This window comes from Limanda limanda, chromosome 18, assembly GCF_963576545.1.
Source record: "Limanda limanda chromosome 18, fLimLim1.1, whole genome shotgun sequence".
NCBI classification, from domain to species: Eukaryota; Metazoa; Chordata; class Actinopteri; order Pleuronectiformes; family Pleuronectidae; genus Limanda; species Limanda limanda.
This window is the reverse complement of record NC_083653.1, coordinates 16375597-16390117: the sequence shown is the minus strand read 5'-3', so window position 1 is coordinate 16390117 and position 14521 is coordinate 16375597. Positions and strand designations below refer to the sequence as shown.

The window sequence follows — 14521 nt, the reverse complement described above, 5'->3', positions numbered from 1 at the left end:
GGGGTACACCCTGGACAGGTACCACAAGGCTAGCAAACAAACACTGCCTACATTTATTCTTATTGTCCAATCAACCTGCGTGTCTTTGCATACACTAACATGGATAGAACATTCACAATCCACCAAGAGGTAAAGTGGGATTCAAACCATGAATCCTTTTGCTGTGAGGCGCCAACGCTGACCACTACCTTCATCTCCCAGTCGTACTTAATGTATTTTAAGGGGTTTTGAGGTGCAGGAGCCCATCCCAGCTGCTACAGGGCGACATGCAGGGTACAACGTGGACAGTTCGCCAGTCTATCACAGAGGCAACGTAAGAGTAGTTAATAACTTAACCGCCATGAACATGAAACAGAGATTTGAACCTTCAACTCTGTGGCTGTGAGGCGCAGCTCAGGCTGCTGTATCCTGAATGAGCTGGCTCTCCTAAGAAAGGATCTTGAAAAAAGCAAAGCTACCCGATGTGTAGATTGCAGCGATAACAATGGAGTATTATGAAGGCCTTATCTCAACAGGAGGCACACCTAACCCTAACCACTAACCAGGTGGTCCGCTCTGGGCATCTGTGGCAATATGGGGATCCAACTATGGCGATAGGAGACCTGGGGTCACGGAGATATTTACAAATACATCAGGCTCATTCTATCAAAACAAAATCACATTTATTTTTGGCTCACTACACAGTTAATATAACTGGCCCTTTAAATCAAATTCATATTTACTTGGGGCCCAATGAATGGAAGGAACTTCAGTTAACAGAGAGGCATGTCTGAACCCTCTATATATACAGTCTATGGTCTGAACCCATGTGTGTGTGTTGGGTGTGTATGTGGATCTGTGTTTTTCTAATGTGGAAAATGTGGTGTTTCCTGCCACGGGTAATCTTTTTAACACAGCAAGGAGCCAAATCCTCCAATCGGACATGTATCAAACATGAAGACCTGGGCTCTACTGATGGAAAATGTTTTGCAACCTGTGTGGTATTAGTAAATCTGCTTACTCTATTAATCCCTTAAAGTTACTTCTCCAAAGGAGAAAGAGAGAAAAAGAGAGGGTATCACTCAGCTTTAAAACAACCACAGCATATCCCCACATCCCCTCCCGTCCCACACACTCTTAAAACCCAATAACTACAGCAATAATATTAATAATTTATAAAATGTAAATAAATAATGACAATAACAGTAATGAAACAAGAAGAGAGAGAGAAATGCAAAGGGGAGGTAAATAATTAGACTCATAAGTGGCTATTTTGTTTTGCTTTTTATTTCTGCACAATGTTTGTTTTCTGCGTCCTCTCCCACCTCTCATCAAACTCACTCAGGTCCATTCCACTGTGCGTCATGCTGTTAATCTGGTTTTAGTGAAACATGGGCTCTACAGTTGACTGACCTATGACTGACAACGTGATTCTAGCCGTGATCTTGTAAAGCATTGTGTGACAGCATTTGACACTGAGCCTGTCTTGACTGCTCCCTATGTTGTTTTAAATGAACCGTAGCTTTTTGCAATAGACATATTGTGTGCTGTGGAGTGTATGTGTGAGTTACTGTCCTGGTTCCTGACTCGTACCTGGTTTGGGGGTCATTCAGTCCCACTTGGCTTGTTTTGGACAGTCACTAGCTCAATGTCATTTGCTCTGCAGTTGAAACATGCCACTGCACGTCCACGACCCTCCTGTTCCTCCTGTTCCTCCTGTTCCTCCTGTCAAACTGTTGTCTTAGAATCGGCCCCCACTGTATAGATTGCATGACTTCCCACGTTCTGCAGGGTCACAGCGGACACGATGCTCCCTGTGTAATCTGACTGAATCCAGTGAATCTGTCTGAGAAGTGATTTCCCCTGGAGACATGTTAATCTGCCCATGTCCATCTGCTCTGGACCGGCCACTGTGGATGTCATGTACTTTTGTCTGATGGCCGAAAGCTTTTTCAAATCCAGCTGTGTCATGAAACATGCGTTAGTAGTAAATCTCCAGCTCATAGTCTGGAGGCTCTCAGTCTTAGCAGGGAAGGATCCCAAAAAATAAATACCAACAATACTGACAATACATATAACAATTTGTCAAGAATTTGTATTTTTAAGCTTTTTTGAGAAAGGAATGTGCAGAAGGAATAATTTTCAAAATATTTTAAGTGATGTGTGGCTGCGCTCCAAGATAAAGAGCTAGCAGTTTTCAAAGGAATGACTAAAATGTGCACCTTAGCTCAGGAACTCTGCATGGATCTTGGGCATATGATTGGCCCCTCTTTGTAGATTGTAGCCCCTTAATGGCTCCTGCAAAATCCTAGATCCGCCACTGCATCCCACCCGTCTGTATGGATGTGTGACTTAGGTATCTACCTTGAACTCAAGTCTATTTCAACCCCCAACACATAGGGTGATGATCTCAGTGGAAGTCTTCTAGCACACCTCTTAAAACCAGAGAGTGGAGTGGAGCCTCCTGTCGTTTTGGGGGCATTACTGACAGCGTACACAGGAGGGCGCTGCAATCTTGCAAAGAAATCTCAAAAGCGCTTGTTGAACTACAATTGACACTGAAGCATTGTTACTTTAAGTGGGCTGTTGTCATTTGATGCTGTGAATTAGGTTAGTGGTAAGCGGTGGTCAGATCGTAGTAGACAGCTGAGCAGGGTCAGGTTTCGAATAATCTCCAGTAACTTGAACAATAACTTACACAGCCCTTTAATAAAGGGGGATTTTAATGTAATCTGTGTCTTGTGATCTACGTTATAAACACACACACACACACACACAAACAGATATACAGCTTCACAAATAACAATTATATATAAAAGTTAAATAACAAATAAACAAAAGTATATATATATATATATATATATTTATATCCTGTGTATATATATTTATTTGTAAAGCTGTACACACTGGTTTGCATAGCTAGGGTTATTAGGACATTACAGTCAGTGTTTTTGTGTGTGTGCGTGTGCGTGTGTTCTTATATGTATTTACACATAAAGAATCAATAAGAAAAAAATCCATTCATCACGTGTTTGTGTTTTGGACGGAATGTGAGCAGCGAGCTCCAGTCCAGGATTCTCCTCCCAGAGACCGTTATGGAGCCCGTTGACTTGCACTGAAAACAGCTTTTCTTTTTATACACAGCTGCCAACGTAAACGTGAACGACGTGGATACCGAGTCCACTTTGGCCACACTAACGACCTAGCGACCGATCTCCACTTCACTTCCGCGCTACCTTGGCGCTAACATGGTGATCTCCGTCCTGTGGGGCTGGACCGCCCCGGTCCTGGTGGTTCTCCTTGTTCTGCTTTCGATCGCGTTTCTCTCTTACTGCGTGTACCTCAAATACATCCACATGAAGTACGATCACATCCCCGGGCCGCCGAGAGACAAGTGAGTCAAGTGGCTCGGTTTCTGATGTCGAGCTCTAGCTCACGTCAGGGACCTTGTTGACACCTTGTTTTGCTCCTCGCAGTTTCTTCCTCGGACATTCACCCACGCTTCTGAGGGCCATGAACGGTGACGGAGTGATCCACGATAAGTTCCAGGAGTGGTACGTGTGTTATTCTCGTTGTGTGTGTTAATTTTATTACCCTCACGTGTGTGTAGTCTGACTATGGGGTTGCAAAAATTCCGGGAATATTCAAAGTTGGAAACTTTCCATGGAAATTAATGGGAATATACGTGAATTAACGGGAATAAACTGGAATTTTTGTGGATAATTTATACTAACTGTATTTACCTTGTCATATTGTTACGCCCCTGGTCTAGGGGAACCCAGAGACATGACATGTGGTGCTCTCCCCATTCTTCCCACTCCCAAGCAGGCCAGTATCACAAAGTATTTCTGGTTTAGAAGTAGCTTTTATTTCGCTTCAGAGGGAGAAAGGCCAACACAAACAAAACAATCTTATTCCCTACGTTCCTATCTATGAAACAAAACTGTTAACAAAAAGACAAATGCTTATCTAACTCCTAACTAAGGAAAACACAGGAGAAAACAGGGGTAAAAGAAAAGGCTTCTCCCTCCTACAGGGCTACCACCAACACTCATTTACTTCAGATATACACAACAGAACAATACGGCATACAGACACTGGTCCTGGTTGGAGGTGGGAGATTCGGTGGAGAGAGGGAGAGTGCAGTCAGTCAGCTCCTCAAGTAGGCTCCTCTCCTCACTCTGACCAATCCCGGAGCAGCAATCAGCAGGTCCCACCTGCTATCAATCAGGGCACACACACACTCAAGGAAGACTGCTCACATACTAGGAGGAGGAACAGACCGTGTCACACAAACACACAGGGTCGTAACAATATAAAGACATAAATATCAACATTTTGTTTTGTTATAGGCTGATTTGAGCCCTGAGGAAACTTTGGGAACTTGACGCTTCTGCATCTTTGTGTCATTCTTAACATAGGCCGTTGCACAGTATTTGCAAATGTACACAGCCTTTCCTTCTACATTGGATGGGGTGAAATGTCTCCACACATGAGTGCATGTGACATTGTTCTGTAGAATAAGATGAGAAAAAAGTATGTAAAAAAACACTAATGCAATGCCAGAGATATAAATAGTTAGCCAAACAAACGATTCCAACAATTGGAATCGTCTGTGAAAATATTTTAAAATTGATGGATAAATGAATAGAAATAGGCTAGATGAACAGATGAACAATCCTCAATCAACATGCTAATATATTTTCCCCAGTGATATCATCGAAACTTACTGACTAGGCCTGCACACTACAGTAGCCCTGCTGTAGTGTGCAGGATGCTGGGAATTATCTGTGCATGTGATGGAAGAATGCACAGTGGAGGGTTGAAATTCAACGTGCAGCGTGTGCTACATTCCATACATCTTTAAAATAGGGGTTTGAATGATGTTTTTATTGCTCAGCATTTAATTCGCGTAGTTTTTTTTTTTTTCAAAATTCCCAAAATTCCCGAGCTTAACTTCCCATGGAAAGTTCCCGGAAAGTTTCTGGAAATTTACCCGAAACTTTCCGCCCCTTTCCAACCCTAAGTCTGACACGTCTCGGGTGTAACTGCGATTGTGTCCAACTCATCTGTAAGTTGTCCCCTACAGGTCAGAGACGTACGGGCCTGTTTACAGGATCAATATCCTTCACTACGTTAATCTCGGTGTCACCTGTCAGGAAGCCACCAAGGTAAACACGACAACTTTCAGGAACCACTGATTTGTGTGCGGTCTTCTGTTGCATAAGCATCACACTGCTGCACAAAGGCCAGCATGAATCAGCACAATTATTAAACGTGCAGAGATCAATGGAAATGTCTTTCTTTTGGCCGCTCTTGTGTTTTCAGGAAATCCTCATGTCCCCCAAGTACCCCAAAAATAGGATGGTCTACACGAAACTCTTCAACCTGTTTGGTCAAAGGTAATAAATCGGTGATACTCCTGTATACACAGTAGTACCATGTTGTCAACGCACCTAGCAACGTGTCAATAATAACAATGTCAATATTTGTGATGGGTGATACTGTCAATATGCTGATCGGACGCTTCTGAGATACATCATCTTACATTGTAATCAGAGGTCCGCAGATGTATTGGCTTGCACCATCTCGTCCGATATAAGCAGCTAAAGATTTTTTACTAAAGGTTTGATATCGAAATCTTAGGAAACACTACCCTTTTTTCGTATAAATATCAGCTGTATGTATCAGAAATGTTTTTTACGCCCTATTATCAGTATTGGCATCAGCACCAAACAGTCAGCCCTAACTATAATGTCCACTTAGATAATCTTAGCATGGTTTAGACATGGTTTTTGTTACATTAAATCATGTGCAGCCTTATTAAGAACTTATAAGAATTGTGTTCAATTCCTCTCTTCAAGGTTCTTTGGCAACGGCTTGTTAGTAGCACAGCACCATGAGCAGTGGTACAAACAGCGGCGGATCATGGACCCTGCGTTCAGCAGCTTGTGAGTTTATTATTATGATTTATTCTGCAACCAGAGACAGAATGGTGAAATCTACATTTACCTTGATTTTAAGTACAGCGTCTACAATCATTGCAGAACCTCTTCAGAAGGTGGGCAACTCTTTTGAAGGCGTTTCCTCTCTTTGCTTGCAGGTATCTGCGAGGTCTAATGGGCACCTTCGATGAGAGGGCAGAGAAACTGATGAACAGCTTCACGGATGCTGCTGACAGTAACACTGAGGCCAACATGCTCACCCTGTTCAACTGTGTTACTCTGGACGTTATTGCTAAGGTATTGTGTTAATATGCTTCTTCTTCTTCCAATCATTGTAACCAACTATTGAGTTTCCTTGTTGACTCTCAGATTGGTTTCGGTGTGGAGTTGGAACTGCTGCATAATACTTCACCCTTCCCTAAAGCCATCGAGACATGTCTAAAAGGGATGATTCACAATCTCAGAGACACCTTTTTTGAGGTATTTCTTCGCTGCCAGTTTGTTTGGAGTTAATATGATTGAAGGTTCATGAACTGTTATACTTCCTAAAATCCTTCATTTCCAGTTTAACCCAAAGAACAGATCGTTCATTAAAGAAGTGAGGGAAGCGTGCCGCCTGCTGCGCACAACCGGAGCTCGGTGGTTAAATGAAAGAAGGAACGCCATTAAAATGGGCGATGACATCCCCAGGGACATCCTCACGCACATCCTCAAAGCTACTGGCCAAGGTTACAGTGCCTAAAGTTCACACTCCTTTATACATTTTTTCTGTGTTATCAGTCATGGCAGCTGCAAACAATAGGATCTAGATAAGAACATCAAATATTGAGAGTTGCCAGTATGGGGTGCCGTTTGTCAAGCAGCTCACGCTGAAAATAACAGCAACATTTTGTCACATTTAGCTTCAAACCATGTTTAAAAAACTGGTGTGAATTTTTGAGAGTCACTTTTTTGCACATTTACAACAATATTTGTCAACTTGGAGATATTTAAAATATTTAAATCCAAATGTTAAATGTAACACTTAAATGTTAAATCTAAATGCTAAATCTAAATGTTAAATTTAAATCTAAATGTTAAATTTAAATCTAAATGTTAAATCTTAATCTAAATGTTAAATTTAAATCTAAATGTTAAATCTAAATGTTAAATTTAAATCGAAATGTTAAATCTGAATCTAAATCTAAATGTTAAATCTAAATGTTAAATCTAAATTTAAATCTAAATGTTTAATCTAAATGTTAAATTTAAATCTAAATGTTAAATTTAAATCTAAATGTTAAATCTAAATCTAAATATAAATGTTAAATCTAAATGTTTCGGGTGAAACTAAATATTTAGCTAATATGCAAATTCAAATGCCGGTTACAGGAAGTAGTAACAAAATAAATGCTCGAGGAAGTCAGAGTGTGTTTATTACGGAGCCCCCCAGGGGACACGGGGGAAAATGAGGACAGCAAAATGACTTTTGCGAGATCCCGAGAAAGTTTAGGACAATGTACATCCGGGTATCTCATAATAATGACATATTAAGTCATTATTATGAGATACGGGTTGTGGGCGGGGCGCCACAGAGCAGGGCTGAGCGGCTGCGGGGACAGTCACCCTACTCGCGGAAGTGGGCGACTGTGCATCGATACAGAGACATAACAGGATCGATCCATGTTTTCTGCTCTGTTCATTGTCTTAGCGATGTGCTGCCGCTGAATCATTATAACCAGCGCTGCTCCAGCATCAGAACAGACGCTCATTAAAAGTCTGGTTGTCCTGTGTGTGTCTGTGTCTGCTTCCGCCTCACTTCCCTCTGTCCCCCGCTCGCTTTACACTTTAACAATAAACACCAGCGCTGATCACAAGTTATTAGGACACCTACAGGACTGATGTTATGATCTCATACTATCTCATAATAATGAGATACTGACTGCAGGGTCTGTCATGGGAGACTGTGTGTGTGTGTGTGTGGGCTGTGTGCGTGTGTGTGTTTTTGTGTGTGTTGGGGGGGTTCATGCTTGTCTCTGTTCCTCTTCACTAAAACTGATAATCACATGTATTTTTTAGTTATTATCCGATGATGACCGATCATGACTTCGGATCGCTCCGTCACTTTAACGCTGTCAGTCCTGACTGTGCGCATCGTTACATTACATTACATTTCATTTAGCTGACGCTTTTATCCAAAGCGACTTACAATAAGTGCATTCAACCCTGAGGGTACAAACCAAGAACAACAAGAATCAAGACAGTAAAATTTCTTCGAAATAAAGCAAAACTACAAAGTGCTATAAGTAAGTGCCATTTTAGTGCTACCAAAGTGTTAGTTTTCAAAAGTGGTTAGTTTTTTTTTTTAGTTTTTTTTTTTTTATTCAAGGTACAGTCGGAAGAGGTGTGTTTTTAGTTTTCGGCGAAAGATGTGTAAACTTTCAGATGTCCGGATGTCGAGTGGGAGCTCATTCCACCATTTAGGAGCTAGGACAGCAAACAGTCGTGATTTTGATGAGTGTTTAGCTCGCAGTGAAGGAGGAACGAGTCGTTTAGCTGAAGCAGAGCGGAGTGAACGTGCTGGTGTGTAATGTTTGACCATGTCCTGGATGTAAACTGGACCCGATCTGTTTACAGCATGGTATGCGAGTACTAGTGTTTTGAACCGGATGCGGGCAGCCACTGGTAGCCAGTGTAGGGAGCGGAGGAGCGGAGTAGTGCGAGTGAATTTAGGTTGGTTAAAAACCAGTCGAGCTGCTGCATTCTGGATGAGCTGCAAAGGTCGGATGGCAGTAGCAGGTAGACCTGCCAGGAGGGAGTTACAGTAGTCGAGGCGTGAGATGACCAGGGCCTGGACCAGAACCTGCACCGCCTTCTGAGTGAGAAGGGGGCGTATTCTCCGGATGTTGTAAAGCATGAATCTACAGGACCGCGTTGTTGCAGAAATGTTGGCAGAAAGGGAGAGTTGGCAGTCGAGTGTCACACCCAGGTTCCTAGCAGTCTGAGTGGGGGTCAGCACGGAGTTGTCAAAGTTAATAGTCAGGTCATGGGTGGGAGAGTTTGTCCCTGGAAGGAAAAGTATTTCAGTCTTGTCAAGATTAATCTTCAGGTGGTGAGCGGTCATCCACTGAGAGATGTCAGTCAGACAGGCAGAGATTCGTGCTGCTACCTGTGTTTCTGATCGGGGAAAAGACAGGATTAGTTGGGTATCATCAGCATAGCTATGGTAGGAAAAGCCATGTGAGTGAATGACAGAGCCGAGACGTTCTGCTCGTGTTGTGTGGAGCGGGGACTACGTGCACACGGTGTTTAAACATGTGTTTCATGAGCTCAAACAAACACAAAGTAAACATCAGTCCTGTAGGTGTCCTAATAACTTGTGATCAGCGCTGGTGTTTATTGTTAAAGTGTAAAGCGAGCGGGGGACAGAGGGAAGTGAGGCGGAAGCAGACACAGACCCACACAGGACAACCGGACTTTTAATGAGCGTCTGTTCTGATGCTGGAGCAGCGCTGGTTATAATGATTCAGCGGCAGCACATCGCAAAGACAATGAACGGAGCAGAAAACATGGATCGATCCTGTTATGTCTCTGTATCGATGCACATTAGCCCACTTCCGCGAGTAGGGTGACTGTCCCCGCAGCCGCTCAGCCCTGCTCTGTGGCGCCCCGCCCACAACCCGTATCTCATAATAATGACTTAATATGTCATTATTATGAGATACCCGGATGTACATTGTCCTAAACTTTCTCGGGATCTCGCAAAAGTCATTTTGCTGTCCTCATTTTCCCCCGTGTCCCCTGGGGGGCTCCGTAATAAACACACTCTGACTTCCTCGAGCTTTTATTTTGTTACTACTTCCTGTAACCGGCATTTGAATTTGCATATTAGCTAAATATTTAGTTTCACCCGAAACATTTAGATTTAACATTTATATTTATATTTATATTTAACATTTAGATTTAAATTTAACATTTAGATTTAAATTTAACATTTAGATTAAACATTTAGATTTAAATTTAGATTTAACATTTAGATTTAGATTTAACATTTAGATTTAACATTTATATTTAGATTCAGATTTAACATTTAGATTTAAATTTAACAATTAGATTTAAATTTAACATTTAGATTTAACATTTAGATTTAAATTTAAATTTAACATTTAGATCAAGATTGAACATTTAGATTTAAATTTAACATTTAGATTTAGATTTAGATTTAGATTTAGCATTTAGATTTAACATTTAACATGTAAGTGTTACATTTAACATTTGGATTTAAATATTAAAATAGCTCCAAGTTGACAAATATTGTTGTAAATGTGCAAAAAAGTGACTCTCAAAAATTCACACCAGTTTTTTAAACATGGTTTGAAGCTAAATGTGACAAAATGTTGCTGTTATTTTCAGCGTGAGCTGCTTGACAAACGGCACCCCATATGCCAGCAGCTTAACTAAGAAAGTAAAAAAAATTCCCCATCATCTACCCATATTTAAAGGCAAAATAAATGGATTTGATTAGAAACAGATATATAGCTGTAAGTACAGAAATATGCCAATTAGTTGGAAATTGATGCCTATGATTATATGTGGTATTAAAATTAGTTGAGAAGCCAAATATTAGTTGACATGTTGATTCCATTTTCTGTTGATTCCAGAGGAAAGCGCTACTAAAGAAGAGGAGGAGACCATGTTGGACAATTTTATAACATTCTTCATCGCTGGTGAGTCTGTTGCTTCTGCCCTGGTTTGTGAAATGAATGTGAAGTCTTAAAATGAGTAAAAGGGACATTTAACCCAAAATGTCAGTAAAATGTGTCTATCCACCGGTTTCAGTACGAGTTCTGAAATTATATTATAGCCATCCACTGTGTTTTAGCTAAATATTATTATATAGGTCCAATGAATGGAGACCAAACCCTATCTAAACTGTTTTTTCTTCTATCTGCAAGGATATTAAATAAAACTTTGTGGTGTAGCTGTTCACAAAACAGTCTGTGTATTATTTGAGTGTTGTTATTGTTGAACTGTGAATTGTTATCGGTTTGTAGGTGAACTGATCTATTAAGTTAATCCATTTTCTGTTAGAGATGAAGAACACAATCACTTTAATGTTTAATGTTTGTTGTTTGAAAGTAACACTGATTAATTTGTTGTCATCTGTACATTTTCAGGCCAAGAAACAACAGCTAATCAACTCGGTTTTTGCGTCATGGAGCTGGCAAGACATCCGGATATATTGGAGAAGTAAGAACAGCATTATTTGTTATTAATAATGTAGCTGCTGAATGATGGTTTGTTGAATTGCGTCTTGTTCCTCAGGGTGAGGAAGGAGGTGGATGATGTCATTGGGATGAGACAGGACATAAGCTATGAGAACCTGGGGAACCTTACCTACCTCTCACAGGTATATGCCATGAAAAGGAAATGTGTCAACTCATAATCATCTAGAGATCTTGACGAACCAGTGTCATCAACTGAAATGAGCAGTTGTTAAGCTAAGTGGCTCACACTGTAACCTCCCCCCAGGTGCTGAAGGAGACTCTGAGGATCTATCCGACAGCTCCAGGCACATCGCGTGATGTACTTGAAGACATGGTCATAGACGGCATCCACATACCTGCAGGATTCACCTGTATGGTGAGTCATTCCCTTTTGAATGTCTGGATGTAAACCCAAACATGTCTTATAGTTTGTTTCTGTATCATCTTTCAATGAATTGCTCTGAAATGTAGTTCAGTACCTATGTGACTGGGAGAATGGAGAAGTTCTTCAAGGACCCACTGAAATTTGATCCAGACAGATTTCACCCAGATGCCACTAAGTGAGTTGCATACAAAGACAAGTTTCAGTTTTACTCCTACTGTGTCTCTTGCTTGCTCCATATACGAGAAGGAAGTCCATTTCATGAGTCGTGTCTTATCTCTTTTACAAGGCCTTATTACTGCTACTACCCTTTTGCCCTTGGTCCGCGCTCGTGCCTCGGCCAGAACTTTGCTCAGGTGGGTGTTGACAAAATGTATATAAATGTGACACACACTTGGTATCCACATATGTCTCTGGTGATCAGATTTACAAGGGGCTCTAAGTATAGATGTGAACGAACCTGAGATGCACGGCAGACGCATCTGGACATTTTTTACACTTCACATTGTTTCCCATACTTGTAAGGCTGTCACATTGAACACATTGTGCTGATTTGACCCACTGTCACTGTCTCTCACACACTCACACACACAAATTGACAAACCCATTCCTTGCAATGATGTACGTGTTATCTACATGTAGAGCAGGGGCGTGACTGACGGGTTGGGACAGGCCAGTGTTCCAACAGTCAGTTTTCCAGATGACAGAGCAGACAGGCGGCGGAGCCCGAACTGGGGCGGGACGAGCATAGCAGATATTTTATTAACGTGGGCACACGTCAAACTGGGGTGAGGCCAACAGAGACTGATAACAGGCAGAGTAACTTAAAGTCAAAGTGCAGGATAGAGGAGGCAGCTGTAGAATTTCTACCACAGTCAATGGATGATGATCTCGTGGATTCTCGTAGGATGGACCGCTCTTTACAAACTGAGACAAGCCCGATAAGTTGATGGTAGAATAAAGCTCAGGGCGTGCAGGTGAAATGGCGAAAGAGCAGGAAACAGGAAGACACGCCTCCCCCAGCCCGCCGCACACTAAAATGGGAAACAGACAAAACATGGGCAAAACACACACAGCAGGGTCACTGGGGGACACATGAAGAGAAACCTTCTAGCCAACTTCGAGCTGTGGACTCGTGATGGGGTCACCCGACATGCATGTAGATACCATGTCTGAATAGAGCCATATAAACACCCTGAATGTGTTTTCAGATGGAGGCTAAAGTGGTGATGGCCAAGCTGATCCAGAGGTTTGATTTCACCCTCGCCCCTGGAGAGACCTTTAAAATATTGGACACTGGCACACTCAGACCAAAGAGCGGAGTGGTGTGCTCTATCAGACACAGGAATTATAACGAGAAGAATGAACACACAGTAGCATAGGAAGAAAACACAATGGTCTCTGGGCAGAAATTAGGTTGTTGGGTTACTCAGGTAATAGTTTTCTAACTTTTTAATGCTGCCAGATTGTTTCATTACTTTCTGAATTATGAGAAGGCTGTAATGATCCTGATTATTGTTATTTCTTACAGTAATGGAGATATGGGGAAACAAATAGGGTTACAGGGCTACAGTATAATCTGTACTTCTATTTGCTTGAACTAACATTTAAATTTTGTGTATTTGCTCTTACTTTAACACAATATAAAATACGAAAATGATTATGGGGGAGATTCCATAGACATATCTATCAGTGTTTTCTGTCTGCGGATATGATAAACCTTTATTTTATAAAATAAATAATGCAGTTTAAACAATGCGGGGAAAAAAATAATATATATACATATATGTTTACGTTTTATGTACATTTTATGCAAACTTGTTTATTATCTTTGTCATAAGGGTTTGATAATGAAATAAATATACGACTAGCAGAAATTTAAAATCAAATATTTTATCAAGGCCTTCAAAAATCCACATATCGGTCTGGTTCTTTTTTGTAAAGGCTGTGTGGCAAACATGCAGAGTGAAGGTGCTGTGGTCGTGTGTCCTATGCTTGTGTGCTGGAAAACAAAGCACAGTCAATTCCTAAAAACTCACCTTTCAAAGCAGTGCTTACAAATTGCCACTGCTGATTTCCCATGGTATTTTTTATGGTATGTGGATTAAAAATGATTTTGGAGAAACATGAAAACCACACAGGGTTTGTTGTTTGGTCCCAAAGATTGAAATGTACCTGTTCTTTCATCTAGTTGCTCTTCTCCTCTTCTCCTCTTCTGTCCTTCTGCTCTGCAGCTCTTGCCGATCAGCTGTGGCTGTTATGTGTGTCAGGAAGTGAAACAAGCTGAGTGGTTAGGGGATCTTTAGCTGTGACACTTGCAGCTGCATCCACCTTGGCGTTTCCTTGTAAAACAACATCTGTGTTGTGATTGTGAAGTTCACATGTACAAAGAACTGGTTTGGGGTGGGAGCAGCACAGCTTCCAGCAGCTCAGTTGGTAATGCACACTAAAACCAAAACTAATGCTCTTAGCTTTATCAAAGCACATTTGTCCTTGAAACTCATTCAGTTAAGCCTGTTTCAAGCTGTTATGACAGCTCAGAATTGGCCTTTTTCATCTCTGCGTCCACAATCCAGCAAACTGGACAGTGTGACAGTGGCTAAACTTGACCTTAATGATCCGCTTGGACCAAAATTAATATCTGGGTGCGATATATGTCAACATCTTTTATCCTAATAAGAGACATTTGCAACATACACCATTGTTTGATTATTCAGAAGTTGATAGTTACAGAACAATAAATGGATAAATCCTAGTAATCCATTAGCTATCCATGCATTATCTCTATGCTTATCCTTTGAGGGTGGGAGGAGCCAATCTGAGCTGACAAGTGCCTTGGGTGAAAGGCGGGGTACACCCTGGACAGGTACCACAGGCTAACAAACAAACACTGCCTACATTTATTCTTATTGTCCAATCAACCTGCGTGTCTTTGCATACACTAACACGGACAGAACATTCACAATCCA

At 41.3% G+C, this 14521-nt stretch overlaps 1 protein-coding gene across 1 annotated transcript; it reads left to right on the top strand.

Moving 5' to 3' along the window:
* Nucleotides 1-3021: 3021 nt before the first annotated feature.
* On the top strand, nt 3022-13688 carry LOC133024686 (cholesterol 24-hydroxylase-like). Its single transcript, XM_061091848.1, has 15 exons — nt 3022-3373; nt 3456-3533; nt 5069-5150; nt 5308-5381; nt 5844-5930; nt 6083-6221; nt 6294-6404; nt 6490-6652; nt 10565-10630; nt 11081-11153; nt 11229-11313; nt 11436-11546; nt 11642-11730; nt 11842-11908; nt 12764-13688. Exons 1-15 carry the CDS (start codon nt 3228-3230, stop codon nt 12932-12934), a joined length of 1542 nt encoding a protein of 513 aa, XP_060947831.1. The 5' UTR covers nt 3022-3227; the 3' UTR covers nt 12935-13688.
* Nucleotides 13689-14521: the final 833 nt, after the last annotated feature.

What these genes read in the sequence shown, in the direction of transcription:
- LOC133024686 (XM_061091848.1), top strand. Translation starts at nt 3,228, where the DNA reads ATGGTGATCTCCGTCCTGTGGGGCTGGACCGCCCCGGTCCTGGTGGTT. An exon ending in CCTCAAAGCTACTGGCCAAG is followed by an intron (nt 6,653 to 10,564) that starts GTTACAGTGCCT and finishes TGTTGATTCCAG; the next exon opens with AGGAAAGCGCTACTAAAGAA. An exon ending in TTTCACCCAGATGCCACTAA is followed by an intron (nt 11,731 to 11,841) that starts GTGAGTTGCATA and finishes CTCTTTTACAAG; the next exon opens with GCCTTATTACTGCTACTACC.